The 17369-nt window shown below is 42.7% G+C and overlaps 2 protein-coding genes across 2 annotated transcripts in view; both read right to left on the bottom strand.

Moving 5' to 3' along the window:
• Positions 1-163: 163 nt before the first annotated feature.
• On the bottom strand, positions 164-5093 carry FBXO22 (F-box protein 22). Its single transcript, XM_059857884.1, has 7 exons — positions 4938-5093; positions 4702-4834; positions 3889-3976; positions 3414-3509; positions 2376-2540; positions 1879-2044; positions 164-827 (listed from the first exon to the last, which is right to left on the bottom strand). The coding sequence occupies exons 1-7, from the start codon at positions 5039-5041 to the stop codon at positions 398-400; spliced, it is 1182 nt and encodes a 393-aa protein (XP_059713867.1). The 5' UTR covers positions 5042-5093; the 3' UTR covers positions 164-397.
• Positions 5094-5220: 127 nt separating this feature from the next.
• UBE2Q2 (ubiquitin conjugating enzyme E2 Q2) overlaps positions 5221-17369 on the bottom strand; it is a 47721-nt gene continuing 35572 nt past the window's right edge. The window contains exons 7-13 of the mRNA XM_059857885.1: positions 13806-13866; positions 11661-11751; positions 11276-11334; positions 9976-10024; positions 9013-9108; positions 8517-8583; positions 5221-6836 (exon numbers count right to left, since the gene is read on the bottom strand). Of these exons, the coding sequence (XP_059713868.1) occupies positions 6805-6836; positions 8517-8583; positions 9013-9108; positions 9976-10024; positions 11276-11334; positions 11661-11751; positions 13806-13866 (455 nt within the window). The 3' untranslated portion in view covers positions 5221-6804. The remainder of the gene's footprint in view (positions 6837-8516; positions 8584-9012; positions 9109-9975; positions 10025-11275; positions 11335-11660; positions 11752-13805; positions 13867-17369) is intronic.

Here is a 17369-nt window from a genome sequence, read left to right as displayed (position 1 = left end):
AAGAGTTTGGACAACATTCTCAGGCACTTGGTGGGATTCTTGGAGTGTCCTGTTCAGGCCCAAGAGCTGACTCAACCATCCTGCTGGGTCCCTTCCAGTTCAGCGTATTCTACAATCTGCAGAAACCATTCTCATTTTGGAAGAAAGAGGCTTTCTTCAAATGCAGAATTCCATCAAATATAATTTCCTGCAATTCTGATGTGTACAGAGGATTACAAAAAATGCAAGGCTTTGTCACAGACATTACAGTAAACTCTATTGCAACTACAAGACTCAATAACATTACAAAAATTATGTTTATGATTTGGAAGGGGCTTTGACTGCAAGATGTCCACTCTTCCAGACTTCTCAGCTCTCTGGAATGAAACAAACAGCTCACTGAAGCATTAAACCTTACTTATGCTTGGTTTGCTTTAGTTGAACCAAGGTGAATCAGAGTCATAACAGTAGTATAACCATGAAGCAGGTCATCCTTTATGTCATTACATTCTCTTAACACGAAATTCCCAGTAACTATTCGATCACATCCTATTTCCCCGTGTCCGAAAAAGCCAAAGAGGGGCACATTTGGAAAAAACTTCCTAAATGCATCTGCTTCCATATTCCTTTTGGTTTTGTAGTGCCGATATCCTCTGCCAACACAGGCAAACATGAAGCCAATGGTGTTGTGCTCGGGGATGTTCGCTGCTTTGAGACGCTGCATGGCTGCTTCTGCTGTCCTCTCATCAGCCACATCCTGGTCTAGCAGGACAGTGGCACTCTGGATCTGGGGCCCGCTGAAAGCCAACCCAACCACACCGCAGGCGTCACCAGGCTGGGCGTGCTTGCTGAAAGGCAACAGGCACCGAGTTAGAGAACATTCTGGGGGAGCCCTTCTCACCAGTGCAACTATGGCTGCAGCAGACCTAGGCTCAGAGCAGCCGACACTGCAGTCATTCTGACACCAACCTAAGTTGAACAGCAAACCAAAGACTTCGTATATTAGCAATGTTTTTGTGTAGCAACCTTTCACAAAGAAAAACTTCCACATCCATTACTAGGCATTAACCATAAACTTGTTTTGCTCATGCCAAACTCAGTAGTTTGTGTGTGTCCCAGCTCTGTAATTCCAACTAAAACATCAGTAAACTTCAACAAGCAAAGGCACAGAGGATTTATATATCGAAGCAGGGCAGCAGGCAGTAAAGTTTTGGATTCACGTTGCTTTAAACTGGTTGGCCAGGACACACGGGGTCAAGTAGTTACGTACTTAACCTTCATCTGCAGTGACTTTACTTAAGGTCAGCTCTCTTATCCGGGGCAATGGTGCAGCTGGTAAAATCAGGTGCAAGAAAAACGTTGATATTAATATGGACTCCAGAGCCGCAGTGGGACAAGGGGGCTATAGGCATGGCTGCACTGTGCTCCACGGGACAGTGCCACGTCCTTCAGCAGCCAGGGCAGATCAGGTGAGCTCCTGGGGCACAGCCTTGCTGTGTGCAGCTACTGCTCTGTGCTGTGAGCCAAACTGAGACAGATACACACACACATGTTCACATCCGGGGCTCCCTCACAACAGGCACTCATTTACCTGCACTCCAGAGATGAAATGCTGACTGCAATAAACACAAAAAGGTGCTTATTTCTGAAGCTAGAAATCTCCTTTTCATTGGGTTTCTCCTAGCTGGGTTTCCAGAATCCAAATTGTAACACAGCCATACCAAGCTTCCACCTTTTCTGGCTACATCACAGTGTAGCAGTTGTGGCATTTTCCCCTTTAAGAAATTGTTATTTTACTACTGGTAAAGGGGATTTTCAATATAACTAGAAGGCTATGGATCTGCAATGTTTCTCTCACATTAAATCTTTTTCATCATTTACCTTGAAAAAAATACCTACTTCTCAGAGGTCAGTGATGTAAAGCTCTCCACTTGTCCTCCAGCCAGGATGATACTTTTCTCATTCAATGGATTCACTATTTGATGAAGAAATCGAGTAGCTCCAGTCTTCCAGGAGTTGTAGCCAAACAGAAGAACAACACGGAGATCTGGGTTATTCTTCAGACCTACAAACAAAAGCCAACACTGATCCCCTTACTTTTAAATCCTAAACTCTGAAGTCCAACCATCCTAGTTTCTCCTCAAATATTACATCACACCTCCCTCTGAACAGCTCTGCTTGAAATGTAACTGAAGGAACTGGAAACTGATACTCGGGATAACTTCTCCATACTGCTCCAGAGACTGGGAGGAGCAGAGATGCACAGCCACCAGCTGGAGCCCCACAGAGGCTCTTGGAGCCAGTACAGAAGCTGCTGGTTCTACTCACAACTCCACTGGCACCTTAGAGAGCAGCACCTCACAAAAGCCCACATAATGGAGAGGAAAATGACATACCTGCTTCAGCAAATTTGCTTTCATCAAAGATCCTGTTCTTCACGTCTTTAGAAAAATGGAAGGTATGAATTTTCACCCCATCAATTTTGGGAAACAACAGAGCAAACCCAGCTTCGCCCTCTTCAATTTCTTGAGGCTGATTGCTGCTTGAACCCATCGGGGTAACTACAGAGACAAAACCAAGCATCTTGTGTTCAGAGACTCGAATACATTCATTTACAGTGACACGAGCAGAAAGAGGTTGAACAGCTCAGGCGATATTAAAAATGACAATCTATTTCCATAACAACTTATCTACCTGAAACCTGTGATTTTTTTGGTCAATACTTTGGAAAGATGAAACGTGTAGGTCCTGTTGGCTATCGATCCCACTGAAGTCAGTTTTGACATGGAGACATGGATATATTTACACCTATCTTCCCAGGCACACCAAATATAAAACATTAGGAAAACAAGAACAGTGCAATACAAGCCTTCCTGCCAACTTCTGCAGGCACACAGACATATTCAAGTTTTTAAGGCGTCCTATAAGCATGTGATGACAGTATAAAGCAAAACTGACACAAAAATTGGGAGTGTATTATTAAAATATGGTAATGACAACAATCAAATACCTTAGTTATAACGTGGAAAGTGAAATTAAGGTGAGAAACTATAAAGAAACAACTTTCTAAAGACAAAAGTGAAGCATAAGAAAAAGCCTGTCACAGGAGGCTGTGAATTTTCCAGTTACTGCATATGCCTCCAGCTAGACTATTACAAACAGGAATATACCAGGATGCCCTCTACAGTTAGTCACAATATGACTGAAATGTATACATAAATCCAAGGAACATTCAATAAGTACATTAAGGTGCCAGGGAAAACTGCCTGCCCAATTAAATCAACCCTTTTAATTATAACTGTAATACGTGAAGTAAGCTCCATGTCACTTAGCAGCGACACTGTGAACTCCCTATAACTGAAGCCAGTGCTGAACAAGGTAAGAGATGACACCTTCAAGCTGACCTCTCAAAAACCCACACATTTTGCTCCTACCTACAATCCCTGGGGTGACCAGTCCAAGAACCTGACATCGCTTTGGCAACAACTTTTCAAGTGCGAGAGCCGTTTCTTTACTGTTTCTTTTTCTGGCTGTTAAAATAAGAAGAAACCAAAAAAGCCATCAGACAGCAGTAAGAGTTCTGAGCAAATCCCACAGCCAACCAATGCTGCCCATCAGTGGCCGCCCTGGTAACAGCACGCTGCTCTGTGCTGCTCCCTGTGAGCACAGGCTGCCGGCAGGCAAACACACTCAGCGTCCTCCACAGCAGGGAAAGGAACCCATCTGTGCACGTTAACAAAGATCTGTCAGCTGCTCCCTACCACAAATGCAATACTACGCAGTCATGCTTTCTGCAAAACATTTCCTCTCCACTGAAACCAAAACACAGAGAATTTCCTTTCAGCTGACTATGCTCTGCTTACATCCCAGCATATCCTTAAGTGGAAGTGAGCTAGGTCCAGGCTTTACCTTTCTTTTGCTCATGACACTCCTCGTGCCCGCTGAAGGTCTCTGCATCAGCAATGTAGAGCACGGTCTGGGGCAGCACATGCACCTTCTGCAAAGACACAGGTGGAGGAGTACTTAAGACAGGACAGAGTGGAGGGAAAGTGGGGGCAGAAACCAAGGAGAAACTGCTCCTGCTCCACCGCCAGCCCACGTCGGCCCCTCCCCCCTCATCAGGCTCCTGTCATCCAACAGATAACCTCTCATTAGCTTCAGAAGTGCCCAGAGGAACTTCTGCCCACAGGCAGGAAGCTGACCCAAACCTCACAGAAGCTGTAACAGCTCAGCAGAACTGGCCCATGACTCTACTCCTTCTTTTAGCACTATCTAAAGTCCTTGCATTCACGGTTCTTGGCATCTACTGCTCACCAGGGCTGACGCTGGGAAACAGTGTAGAGGCGCTTCCGGCCCGTCTTGTCCCAGCTGGTTTAACACTGATCTCCTGAGGCCTGCCTACTGCGAAAGACCCTGACACGAATCTTTGTGGAGTGAAGACCCAGCACCAGGTCAATACTGGAAAGAAATCCTGCCAGGCAGAGAAGTCCTGCAGTGTTTACTCAGTGTTTCCCAGCCTATGAGGGTTAACCTCTTAACAGGATTGCCGAGATGAATAGATGTGCCCTGAACTGCAAATCCTCGGCGTTTTGATGGGTGTGTTAACACGCAACACTTGAACTGTCAAAACCACCTAGGCCTCCGAACACGTCCCTTTTGCCGAGCGGTTGGAAGAAGCGCGTTCAGCGTTTAAGCGAAGGCGCCGAGTTCGCGCCCCCTCACCTCGAGCTCGCGGGTCAGCGCGCGCACCAGCGCGTGGTTCTCGGCGGGGCCCGGCTCCAGCGCCGACACCCACGCGATTCGCTGCCGCGTCCGCAGCGTCCGCCGGGCACACTCCCTCCACAGCCGGCACACGCTGCAACACAACACGGACACACCGCGTCGGCCGCACCGCCCTCGCCCCAACCGGAGCCGGCCGCCGCCCACCCCACGGCCCCGGCTCCGGCCCCGGCCCTTACCAGGCGGCGCGCAGCAGCGCCTTGGTGGGCAGGAAGCCGAGGACACGCTCCACCACCTCGGCGAGGTTGGCGAGGACGTAGCTGCCCTTCCCCGCGGATTCCATGGCCCCGCCGCCTCCCCGGCCCCCCTGCCCGGCGTCACCCGCGCGCCTGAGGCAACTTCCGGTCAGCGCGAGCGGGCACAAGCCGCCATACAGTGCCGCCGCCTGGCGGCGGGGAGGACCCGTCCCACTCCCACCTCCCCCCTTCCCTCGCTCCCCAGACCCCAGCACGGACACAGCGCTTCGTAAAATGCTTTTTATTCATAAACTTGATGCAAGTTTACAAATTACTGTACATTGCCAAGGAACTCTGCCAGAAGAAATGGAACCCAAACCGAAGCATGCGCCGCAGGGCGGAGGCCGGGGCCGCCCCAGCCCCGCCGTGCCCGGCCAGCGGCACAGCCCCGGCGCTCGCCCCGCGCCCCCGCAACAGCGCGCACCGGGAGCGGCGCCAAAGCTCGCCCAGGTCGTTTCTTTCGAGCTAAAAACTGGATCTAGAAGCAAATGCACAAGGACCCGCGGGCGCCTGATAGAGAAAAGAGCACAAGTTCGATAGTCAACTAAAAAAAACCCATAAAAACATGCTTCTGCACTTCTGAAAGTGCTCAATCCATGGAACACATCCTTCACTCGGCCCCGAGGAGCGCACAGGCCTAAGGACTAGTACTACAACCAAAATAAGAGTCGATTCCGGTAAGGCAATGAAATTGTGTAAGTACACAGACCCAGACTCATCTCCTAATAAAGAAAGAACAGTTCCCATTAGTCTTTCAATAACAAAACCACTGTCATGACTATGGCAGCATTTCTTATGCCTCTGAATAGGATGACATGTTTTTGTACTTTATTGGTAGTTTTTATATAAAAATTTTTCATTCAAGGACTTTCATCTCAATTTGTGCCAATCACTTTATAAGTTCATTAGTTTAGAAATGATTGCAACAACCCGTTAATAAAATGGAACACCTAAAAAGGTTTTTAGTATTTTAAATAAACTTCAAGCTTCATACTGTGGCTCTTCTTGTTAAGGAGGTTGAGCCAACGAGTAGCAGGAACAGCCCAGCAAGTCCTGACGCCCCAGTGGAAGTGACTAGTTACAAGGTTTTGTTGGCACAGCCTTGCTCTGCATAAAAACAAAAAACCGAAAATAAAAAGAAAAAACCAAACAAAAAAAATTAAAATAATCTAAACAAAGAGCATCTTTTCCAATAAACAGTTCATATTCTCATACAGCCATGAAAAATGTTTAATGACTTAACATACATGTGTTTTTCCTATATCATTAATTTGGAAAATACTACAAACGCTGTCATTTTAGACCAGAAAAACTACTGTGATTTGCAAGACCTGACATTTCCTAAAACAGTATTAAACAATGTATTAAACTTCTTGGCTTTAAATGAAACAATACAATGCAAGTCTCTGCAGTCTGCATTTTGCAAAAAGTAAGAAATACACAGAAGTGTGTGAACAACTCACTCCTATTGTATGATCTTTAGTAAGTTGATAGCCTGCTGCAGGGAGAGTTTATGCTTTCAAATAAAAAAAGGGAGAAGGGAGGACGTGGCCCAAATCTGCTTAATCCATAAGAACAAATATGGTCAAGGCCCAAACTGCTCAGTCCAGATGCCTAAGAAGAGCGGAATGGTAAGGCTGTAACTTATACTGTACGTGTCAGTTGACAGATTATCCACTAACTTATCTAATAGCTAAAGTCCTCAGTACAGCTGTTATAGGGGCACTCATAGCTTGAGTCTGTGTGTTGGAAAACATAAAAAAGAGCTTCTTTTGTTGACATTGGTCCAGGTATACAACAGTCCTCAGCATTAGCCATCTTCTTTTGGAGGAGTGTACCAGCCTGTGGAGAACAGAGACATGTTAGGTACCAACGCTGCCGTGTCCAGAACATCCTACTCTTCACCTGGGAGATGGAAGCCTAACCTGGCTCAGTCCTTCCCTCCTAAAGAGGCCGGCTCAGGGAGAGCCAGTGCCCTAAATGTAAGTCAGCAGTGGGAGACAAACCATGTGGCACATTCCAGGATCTGCCCTGTGTTTGGGTGTGCACACACGGATTTCTGTGGCAGCAGCTGTCCTGAGCTGGACAAGCTGAATGCCAACAAGAGGAAGCTGCTGAAGGAGGAACACTGCTCTAACCAAACTTAATAGAAGAGGGGTAAAACCCCCAAGCCTTCAAGCTACTTAAAACATAGACATACAAACATGACTGCACTGGGACACTTGTGTAAATCCCATTTTGTGCAGAGTTGGGCATGCACAAGCACCTGAACAGTTTATCCTACTTCTGCAAATCTTACTGTAGGAATAAGCTCAGAAATGTCAGTTGAATAACTGGTCTCCTGACATAATTTGGCATGTTTAACAGCTGAATCATACCTGATCAGGTATGCACTGCTTTTTCTAGAGACCTCCAGAGCTCCAGTCTTAATTCTCCCAGCCCCTCTTGTAACACTTCCTTTAAATGTGTGTACAGTGACTACAAGGCTTTTTTGTGCTGTCCCAGAGAGTACGTAGTAGCTCAAAGCTTAAGACACCTTTCACAGCAGCACTGAGTACTGTGAATGCTTTGTGTTCATCTCCTGAGGCAGCATTGATCACTTGCAGCACATACAAGTAAGCAGCCACGCTGGCTTTTGTAGCAACAAAAAGAGCAAAAGGCTCAGTTAACAGCAAGATCAAAATACTGTGAAACTGGAGATGATGTTAAAGTCATTAGCTCTGATCTTCCTCCCAAGAGCACAGGTATTATGTTCTGTCTTAGCAGCAGGGAAACTGAGGTGCTCACTGCAGTCACACAAACTCTTTCACAATAACCTTAATTCCTGGAGGACACTGTGTCCAACCAGAGCCCTGAACATCATGGAAGTGTAACTGCACTGACTCCCTCATCACAAGACCAGAGTTCCAATTCTGCTGACTACCTTTATGTAACATGTAAGCTACTTAAACCTTCTAAAGCCTCAGGCTTCTCATACTGCCACAGTAAATTCAATTATACCTGAAGCACTTGTACATTTGTTTTATGCAGCAGAGAGACTTTAAATAGAGTAAAAAAAGCCCACACTGAAACAAGTGTTTCCCTATTCTACTGTACACTTTCCCAGCTAGTACACCTCACTTGGACTTCTTGTATTTTTCAGTCTCAGGTCTTTTTCTCCACTTTTGCTCTTCTTTAATGATTATTTCCACTAGGTTCTTGACACATTGAAACAAAATCTTTCAGGGAAAGGGATAAACTCCCAGCAGATACTTTGCCAATATTAAGAGTCCTTAAAGCTACAGTAACAATGAAGTTCCTAGATCAACTGGCTGAACATGAAATGCAGCTGCCTTTCAAGAAGCACCAGGAACACACACACAACATTCAAGTAAACTGGAGAAGTTGTGATGACTGCAGTCAAGTTATTTAAGCACTACTGTTTTTCTAGTGCAAGAAGAAAAGAAGAAACATTTATGGTCTTCAAACACCAATTCCCAGGGTGCTGTACAGACAAGAACAAAGAGGCAAGAACATACATACCATTTTTCTCATGTATTTGTACTAGTGATTTATAGGACTGCTGTGCTCTTGCTAGATTATATTGATTCTGAAAGGAGAAAAAACTAATATAAAAACCTGCATCTTGAGACATGCAAGACTCAAAAACAGTTCTAACAAGAAAATTCTACAGGGGGCTTAAAAATCCATGCACAATATTAGAACATTCCTGGCTTTCAAGATTCCCTTCTTAGAGCCAGAAATTCCAAATCCTCCCAATTCTAATTGTCCTTCCCTCCCCTCCCTTGCCAATACAAGGATAGCAAAAGCCTACCATCCCAAGGCTTTATCCACCTCATGTGCTTGTAATTACATAAAAAATATTTAATTGCCAATAAGATACTCATACAGGCACCAGAGAATTTGAAATGCATATATATTTGCAATAGCAATTCTGTCATTAAACACCTGCTATGCAAGTCAGCAAGGAAATGGAAGCTCAACAGTGATTTGTGTAGATGAGAAACAGCACATTTACCTTATTGGCTCCAAACTGTACTCTGGCTTTTCCTTTGACTAAAGTGGCATTGATCTGCATGATGACTGATTCTATTGAGTAGGCACTGCTCCAGCCCTGGAGGAGGAAAGGAATGCTAACACACAACAAGTACTCACTTCTTGTGCTCACCTTGCAAATCTATTTTGGAACACGTGCTTTGGGATTTTTTTTTTTCCTGCATTCCAGTTTCAAATACTTATTTTCAGTTAACATTTATTTTCCACAGAAAATCTGTAGAATTATATACAGTCCTAGTACTAAGAACTCATAAGAAGAATGAAAAAACTGAATTACATTTCCAAAATACAGCAAGACAGGAACAAAACAAAGCTCCATCCTTACACCACTGACACATTTTCAGCAATGTCACAACAGAAACTGCAACTCCTTTTTCCAAGAAGTAGAAAAGACTGATCTCTAATGAAGTCAATTCAGTAAGTTGTAAGAATTCTGCTCATCTCTGGCACTGCTTTACCTTCCAGAGCTCACAAGAGTTTCTGCCAGAGCCTGCAAGTAAGTTACTTCATTAATTTGCCTATTTTAAAGTGAAAATCACTACGTCTACACAAATCATCCATGACTATAATCATCTGTTTCCTCACTTCTCCAGAGCTGACTTTATGCAGTTGAAGAGGCTTCTAGAAAAGAAAACAACTTGTCTTGCTCCTCACACTGCCTTCCTCACAGAAATTGAGAGCTCCAAGCTGACCTGCTCACACTGCCTGCCTCTTCCTCACATCTCTTGTAAGCCATCCAAGGCAGAAAAGAAGATCTCAAACAAGATCAGCGAAGCAAATCTTGTGGGATTGAGGTTTAATTCCACCATGTTTCCTTTGGAGTGTGTAATTTATTCCACACAGGGATTCTTCACCTCAAGAGAAGCACCTATTTTCAGTATTTTCAGGCATGTTTCATTATCCAGATAACAGAACTCATATTCACCTGTTTAGTAAGAAGTTCCATGCATAATGCACCTCCACCTAGGACATACCTAGAAACAAATGTGAAAGAAAATATACTTGACATCAGCAGTTAGTAAAAAGATGCAAGTGCTCACAGCACTTTAAGCTCTTGCCAGCTTGTTTGTTCAATTCTTTGTTCATAAAGCTGAAAAGCCCTTTAACCTGTAATATATTGTAACTAGTTAGCCATGTCATACTTAAGCAAAGAAAAATAGCATTGTGAGACAAAAAAAGCTGTTTGCTAACTAGACTGAGCTCAAACCACTGGCTGAGATATTCTGCACAACTGCAGAGACCATGGAAAAAGGAAAGCTACTTTTTATGGCTACTCTACATATACATGGTACAGAGGTGTAGCTAGAAGAAACCAACAAAAGTCAATTATGTAAAGAAGTTTAACACCATTTCAAACAAGGCAGGTGCACTTATAAATAATATGAGATAACCAGATTGTTTTTGCTCTTTTCCTGTAAATACCTTTTTTAAATTTCAAAACTACTTTATCCATTGTGCTGACTGGGACTCAGCAGAACACCTGAACATGAGGAAACCTGGACTGAGGGAAGAGAAATTACCATTGCCAAAATGTATTCTCCTCTGTGATCAAGACACTTATACCTCATAGCTCCATATGACATTAATAGGGAAGTGACCACTGAAAAGCCATCCTTTTTTCATTCTAAAAAGAAATCTGAGTACAATCAAATTAGAATCCAATTAATTTTCTGGTGTTTGGGTCTGCTTGTTTAATTCTGAGATAGCAGCACCCCTCAAGAACCCTATTTAACTGCACTAACCATTTACTGAATTAAAGAAGAATACATGACAACTCAAATCACATAAGAATCAGCACCAGCACTCACAGACTGCATCTCCAAAAGCAGGTATCATTTCCAGGAGATGCATAAAAGCCTTGGAAGCTGAATTTAATCATCTCTCTATGGATATAGACAAGTCCCACAGACAGCACTTCAAACATGCTTTAGATGACATTTGGAGCATGTTTTCATTTAAGTTTTGCCGTTTTGGATTAGCATTTGAGGAATTTTTTAACAAAACTTTAAGGCAGTGTTACCAGCAAGAGAGACAGGTAAGACTTAACAGCAAACTTAAGGCAACACAGGGATCGTGACCCATTCAAAGCACCCAACAACAGGAGAAGGAAGGGCAACGTTAACCCCCCCAGAGGTCAGTTCTTACACATATGGCAGGCACAGAGTTTTTCAAGCTGTAACATTTTTACCACAAAGCACAATTTCTGCAGGGCAGCTGAAACCTACCCTCCTGTGAGCACAGGAGACACCACTCGCACAAAGGGAGGATCAAAAGGGAAGTTATCCTGAGAAGAAGAATAAAAAAACAGGTTAAGGGAAATACTGTGACATTGCTTCTCAAACAAAGTATTTCAATAGCTTCATTTGTCAAATCAGATTTGAAGTACTACAATTTTTCAGTTGTGTAAACATTCACTTTCCATAGTATTGGCTAAAAAGCATTTTTTTGGGTAGCTTCAGAGATTAACTTAAAAGTTAGTTTTCTTTTCCCATCCTTTTTTTTAAAAGCCACAGATCCATTATTACCCAAGTAACAGCTGAGGGTCATTTCAGTGATTATCTATAGTAAGCCTCAAATTTAACTGCAGCTTTTTGTCCTACAGACACTTACCTTAAAAGAGAAGTTGAGTAAAATGTATTCTACACCTTCTTTTTCTTTTAAGACCTGAAGATCACTATGCAGTGGGCTATCAGGATCAACCCTATAAAAGCAGCAGGGGAGAGACATGGATCAAGTTAACATTTTCAATACCTGTAAACAGTAGTTCCTCTTAAAGACTTCCTTTATGTAATTGTAGTTTACAAATTGCAGTTAGAGGTGAAATGTAGGAAATTGTTGCTCCTTTTACCAAGTAAAAACTTTGCCACAACATCAGCATAAAAGCATGCTGCAATGTACAACATTCCCAATGCTATCAAGTGTTGCTTAAACACAGCACAAAATAAGCTGTTTATTTGAAAAGAGCAATTTTAATTCTCTTCAGTTCAGTTGTGTTCAAATAAGAGGGGAGAAAAACAGGAAGACTGTCGTCATCTCGTTTTCAGCACAGAGTTAGTGAATCCTTTATGGAATATGTAATTGTAGTTCTGCATCAGCTGTTAAAAGTAATCTGCATCAGCAGAAGTACTAAAGCCAGCAGCTTCTGCTCAGCAGAATTTCAACAACTGTTTGTTCCAAAATGCTGGTGGTTAGCAGCCTGGCCATTAATGCAGACCCCACTGGGTTAATCTAACGCCTCATCTGCTTTTAAATAGAAGAGACTAGCCAAAAAAACCCACCTGCAGTAAGCCAAAAGCAGATGTTAAAGGGACTGAAAGGCCCTTAAATCTAATCCTCTACTACAGCTGAAACTACAAAGCTGTAAGATCTCATTTCAGAACTTCTTGGGCAGGTAGTCCCCATCCTAGCAGTGTGACGTTGTTTCAGGAAAAAGTCTTCCAGTGCTTCGGAACCTCTCATTTCAAGCCACGGCTTTTGCTGGGCCAGTTCAAAGGCACTAGTCCTAAGCAACAAGTAACTTGTTCTGGGTAACAATGCTGTTCCTTCCTCACATGGGCTGTTTCCTCTGAACATCGACCCCTTAGCTACTCTGCACATAGTGCACTTGTTTCCAGACACTTTTTATTGCCCTAAACAAACAACACTTCTTTTCTTAGACATTCTGGAAGGCATTTGCTGCATGTACTCCATTTCCTCTTTTCTGAAGGCAGAAAATGAGGCCTTTTCACAACACCTGAACAGAGGTTTCAAATCACTGCACATGGTTTGAGCATTTGGTTACGGACACACTCAAAAGGAAAGGCCTCCAATAACGTGACACAGACTTCTCTGATATGTCATTCCTGCCATTTTCATCCTCAAAGTCTTCACATGCCCATGATTACACTCAGAAGGAAAGCAGCTGGTGACCCAGTTTGCACAAGTCTCACTCCTAAGACAAGGCAACAATTCCTACACACACGTCAACCACTGTGCTGAAACAGCCTCTGTCCTTATCCCCCAGGGCACCTCTGAACCCATGGCAGCTCTTTCATCCACTGCCAGCTGCTGCAGCCACCCAGCACACTTTGGGCAGGCTCTTCCCTTCTTTAGGGTACTGCATAGGGATGCCAGCAGATGATCCTGTTACCAGGAGGATTAAAGTTACAGGACTATGGATGTAAGAAGGTGAGTTATGTCCTGCTTTTCACTTGGTACACCAGGCAATGACAGAAGACAAGGTACATGTAATCATGTAATTCACATTTACGTGACAGCTAAAAGTTTCAGTCCTGTGTCTTTGTTTAAACTTAGAAATAAACAACTAATGACACAGTTCTGTTCTTTCCTACATCTTAAGTGCAACTAGAAGCTGGATTTTCCTGTCATTCAAAACAAAAATAAAATCAATGCAAAAATTCTTGAAAAGAATTTTCATCATTTAAGGGTGCATATTTTGGAGCAATTTTAGAATTGAAAGTAATGACACTTCATGCAATACACACAGCACTGGCAGGGAAAAGCAGGTCTGTCTTTTTGCCAGCTCAGTCACTACCAGTCCATCTCCACAGGTTTCTATGTACCAGAATTACAGCCACTATTTAGAGGCTACAATTAGCATTTCTGCTACTGCTAGAGCAATGGTGATTATATGCTATGGCAGATAATGTAATGGTAATTTATATACTATGGCTAGAGATACTTATTTATCAAAAGAATCTCTGCAGCAATAATAAAACAGATTGTTCAGAACATGTAAAAACTTGATTAACTTACTTGAGAAGCTTAACATGCCATTCATACAAGCTGTCATTTACCAGTTCCACTGAATATATCCCTGTAGAAATATTAGATGGAATTAATTAGGCACTAAAAGTGTAGACAGACAACTTAGCAAAACCATTCTTTGCTCTAAATTTTAATATTGTCTGCAGGTGAAAGCAATGGGTAGGATAGTGATACTGAGGCACATCCTTCCTCCAGTAGCAGATGCACTTCTGAGGAGCTACAAGGAAAAAATGCTTTCACTTCTATTAAAAAAATCCACATTATTCAATTTTTTTTCTGATACTTAACCATTTCACCTTCAAACCTCCCACAACAACAACTCCAGCTGGCTTATTACTCACTGTATTTTACACCCAGTACACCTCTAAAGTGTTTTTAAGACACTTCACAACACAGTGTGAGTGTGCAGCTTTGTGTTTGCCAGGGTCTCATCAGCACAGGCAGACCAGGACAGCACACAGGACAGTGTACACAGTAGAAACCCAACAAAAAGGAGATACAGCAGTGGATGAAGCACATTCCCAACAGCTGACTGAGGAAGCCAGAAAGATGCATCTAAAGAATGGAAAGGTCTGTGGGAGCCAGCTGGTGACTTTCAGTGGCCTGCTTGTTTTAAGCATATTAAACAACAGTTGTGCAATTCATTCCCAGGGAAGGATGGAAATTATCTGCCATTTTCTTGTATATTCAAAGCTTCCTCTCTGCATAAATTCACAAGCAGCTCTGGAAAAAGCAATAAATCTTTAACCACCCAACATGATTTAGAGCATGGTATCAGTCATGTACAGAAATTAAACCACCTCTTTCACAGAATATTCATGCATATACACTAACCCACTATTATTAAACTTGTTACCTGGCCTAATATTTAACAGCATCCTTGTTGCTGACCTAATTATTTGGAAGCCATATACAAATCAGGAACTTGCCTAGGATCTCTGAAGGCAATACAACCACCAGATTGCAGTCACCACGTTCTTCCCAAGGAATGGGGGATATTAATTTCTGAGTTTTATTATTCTAGCATAAAAATAATCTTACAGCTGAAGCTTGTAAGCATTAGTACTTGGAGTACACATGACATTTCTAGCTGTCCAGACACCATTATTTTTAAAGCATTTCAAAACTTGGCACACAAGTTAAAGCACCCATGCTTGCTTCTCCTTTCTGGGTGCCACTAACAAGTGGGTACTGCAGCCAAGAGCACAATTTCTAATTTTTCTATGTCTAGAATAACAATGTAGGCCTAAACACATACTCACTGTGCTAACCATGTACCTCTTAATCAGTAGCTACTCCAGAGAAATGACACCTGTTTGAGGAGCAACCAAAGGAGCTATTAGGGCCTTTTTCCAATTCCCCAGATCCAAGGACACTATCTTCTGAACTGACCTCAGTGTAAGTCACAAACTGTAAGCATTTCAATTTGTACTGCTCTGATGTAATAACAAAAGAGTTGACATTTAGAACTCTGCTCACTGTCAACTCCCATTAATGACATATCTATTCCATTGTTGTATCCAGAATATTTTCTTCCACCTGCATCCAAGTGGGAGCAAGCAATACTTACCACAGAGAAGGCAGTAAGTTACAGCAAGGCTCCTGACACTGTGCTAAGCAATGGAAGAGAACTTCCATCCCTCTGCTCACTCACTAAGCCTTCAGCCCCACTCCTGCACTCCTCCCACCATCCCGAGCCTCCTGTTGTTAGCCACAGCTCCTGGCCCAGCCCAGCTCCAAGGCCCAGACACTTTGCCAGCTTCCCCAACAGCAAGAGCTGTACCCCCAAGAGCTGGACTGCATCTAAGCCAGAAGCTGCAGAAGGGTTCTTCAAAGAGACAGGCTCAGCTCAGGGTCGAGCCTCAACACCAGGGCAAGACACTCCAGCAGCCTCCAAGCAGCCAAGTTTTGAGCCCAACAGCATCTGTGTGTCCTCAAGAGCAGCAGCAAGGGGGCTCCAGGCCTTGATACAGAAGCTACTTAACACCACCATCCAAAGCTGAGGGAGAGTGTTGTTTGGGGTTTTCCAAATAATCAAGGGGATGTTATTTGGAAGTAATCTATGTGCTCTTCTTGTAATTTTGACAGTGAGAGGAAAAAGGTTCTTGTCAAAAATAATTTAACTTACCAACAGCAGTTTTAAATTAAGGAGAAGTCCTTAATTTAGGAAAGGAATCAAGGTAGGTTCCTTTTGCTTAAATACTAGGTGGGGTGGGGTTTTTGATTACTCAAATAAAATGGGTGATCAAGTAAAAAGAAACCCACAGAATCATGAAGCAAGCAAAAAAGTAAGAAATTGAAATGTAGAAAGAAGAACAATTATTTTCAAAGCAGAGGCAACATCTTACTTAGGGCAACATTACTATATCAAAAAGTAAATCCCACACAGTCTTTGGATAAAAACAGGGAATTGAAGTCCATATGAACTATATCTGAATAAAACAGATGCTAAAGATATGAACAGAAAAGGTTTCATTTAATGTCCCCAAATTCTTTGTTTCTTGCCCTCCTTTCTCAATCCCCTAAATTACATCAAGTCGTTTGTGAATCTCCGATCTGATGTGGAAATGAGATAATCTTGTTTTACAGGACTTGTGGCTCTCATTATCTGAACAGGCTAATGAAACTAATCCACAACAGAGTATCTTAATTTTCTGGAGTATTTTTTGCTTCTGTCAGCTCATAAGAAAATTATTTTCTCTTTCTTTAAGGGCAATTCTTCCCCTAGATTTCCCAGGTAGATAAGCAACTTTGCTGTTGAGAGCAAGTTGGTAATCTTTTGCTTGAATTCCAGCAGCATTGCTTCATTTCATAAAGGAAATTAATTTCTAAAATAGATACTACCTTGAATGCACAGCTAGAGTTGAAGCCACTGTCTTTTAATAGTACTTTTTTATAGAACAGTCCAAGAGGAAAGAAAAAATTAAAATACTATTGCTACAAGTATTATTCACTTCAGAACTCCCAGTGTTCTACAGACAGTCCCAAAACATGTAACCTCATGAAAACTAAACAAAGTGATCCTTACCCAACTAAAAATCAGCCTTAGCCTTTCTGGCTTGCCTTACAAAGAAATGAAAACAGCATTAAATTACCTTGCAACAGTTACAAGTACCTAGGAGTTTCACAATGATTCCCTTTGTGCATTAGTAGGAAGAAATTAAATTTAGGCTAAAATGGACCATGGGACAAGTACTCTAACAAAAATGACATTAAAAAAGCCAATTATCTGCCACAGCCTGGGCACGTGGTGACAGTTACCTAACAAAAGGCAGAACTAGGCTGTGAGGAGGAGTTTTGTGCAAAGGAAAGGAACCAAGAACATACATTTACTCAAGGTCGAAGAATAAATGAAACCATAAGGAATGAATCCAGGCAAGTTTTATAACAAACAGCATCAATTCAGTGGCAAGATGTAATAAATGTGTCAGTAGGACAGTGTTTCACAGCAGAACTGCCATCATCTTTGTAGTGTCAACCTCCACTTGACACTACTTCATTACCAAGTTTTAGAGATCAACATGAGGCATCCAGCTGCAGTGCTTCTACATA

The sequence above is a fragment of the Haemorhous mexicanus genome, chromosome 13 (genome assembly GCF_027477595.1).
Source record: "Haemorhous mexicanus isolate bHaeMex1 chromosome 13, bHaeMex1.pri, whole genome shotgun sequence".
In the NCBI taxonomy this organism is placed as follows: Eukaryota; Metazoa; Chordata; class Aves; order Passeriformes; family Fringillidae; genus Haemorhous; species Haemorhous mexicanus.
The sequence above is the reverse complement of the archived record's forward strand: the minus strand, read 5'-3'. Positions and strand labels throughout refer to the sequence as shown.

What these genes read in the sequence shown, in the direction of transcription:
- FBXO22 (XM_059857884.1), bottom strand. Translation starts at nt 5,041, where the DNA reads ATGGAATCCGCGGGGAAGGGCAGCTACGTCCTCGCCAACCTCGCCGAG. An exon ending in CGCTGACCCGCGAGCTCGAG is followed by an intron (nt 3,977 to 4,701) that starts GTGAGGGGGCGC and finishes GTGTCTTTGCAG; the next exon opens with AAGGTGCATGTGCTGCCCCA. An exon ending in ACATCACTGACCTCTGAGAA is followed by an intron (nt 828 to 1,878) that starts GTAGGTATTTTT and finishes GTTGCCTTTCAG; the next exon opens with CAAGCACGCCCAGCCTGGTG.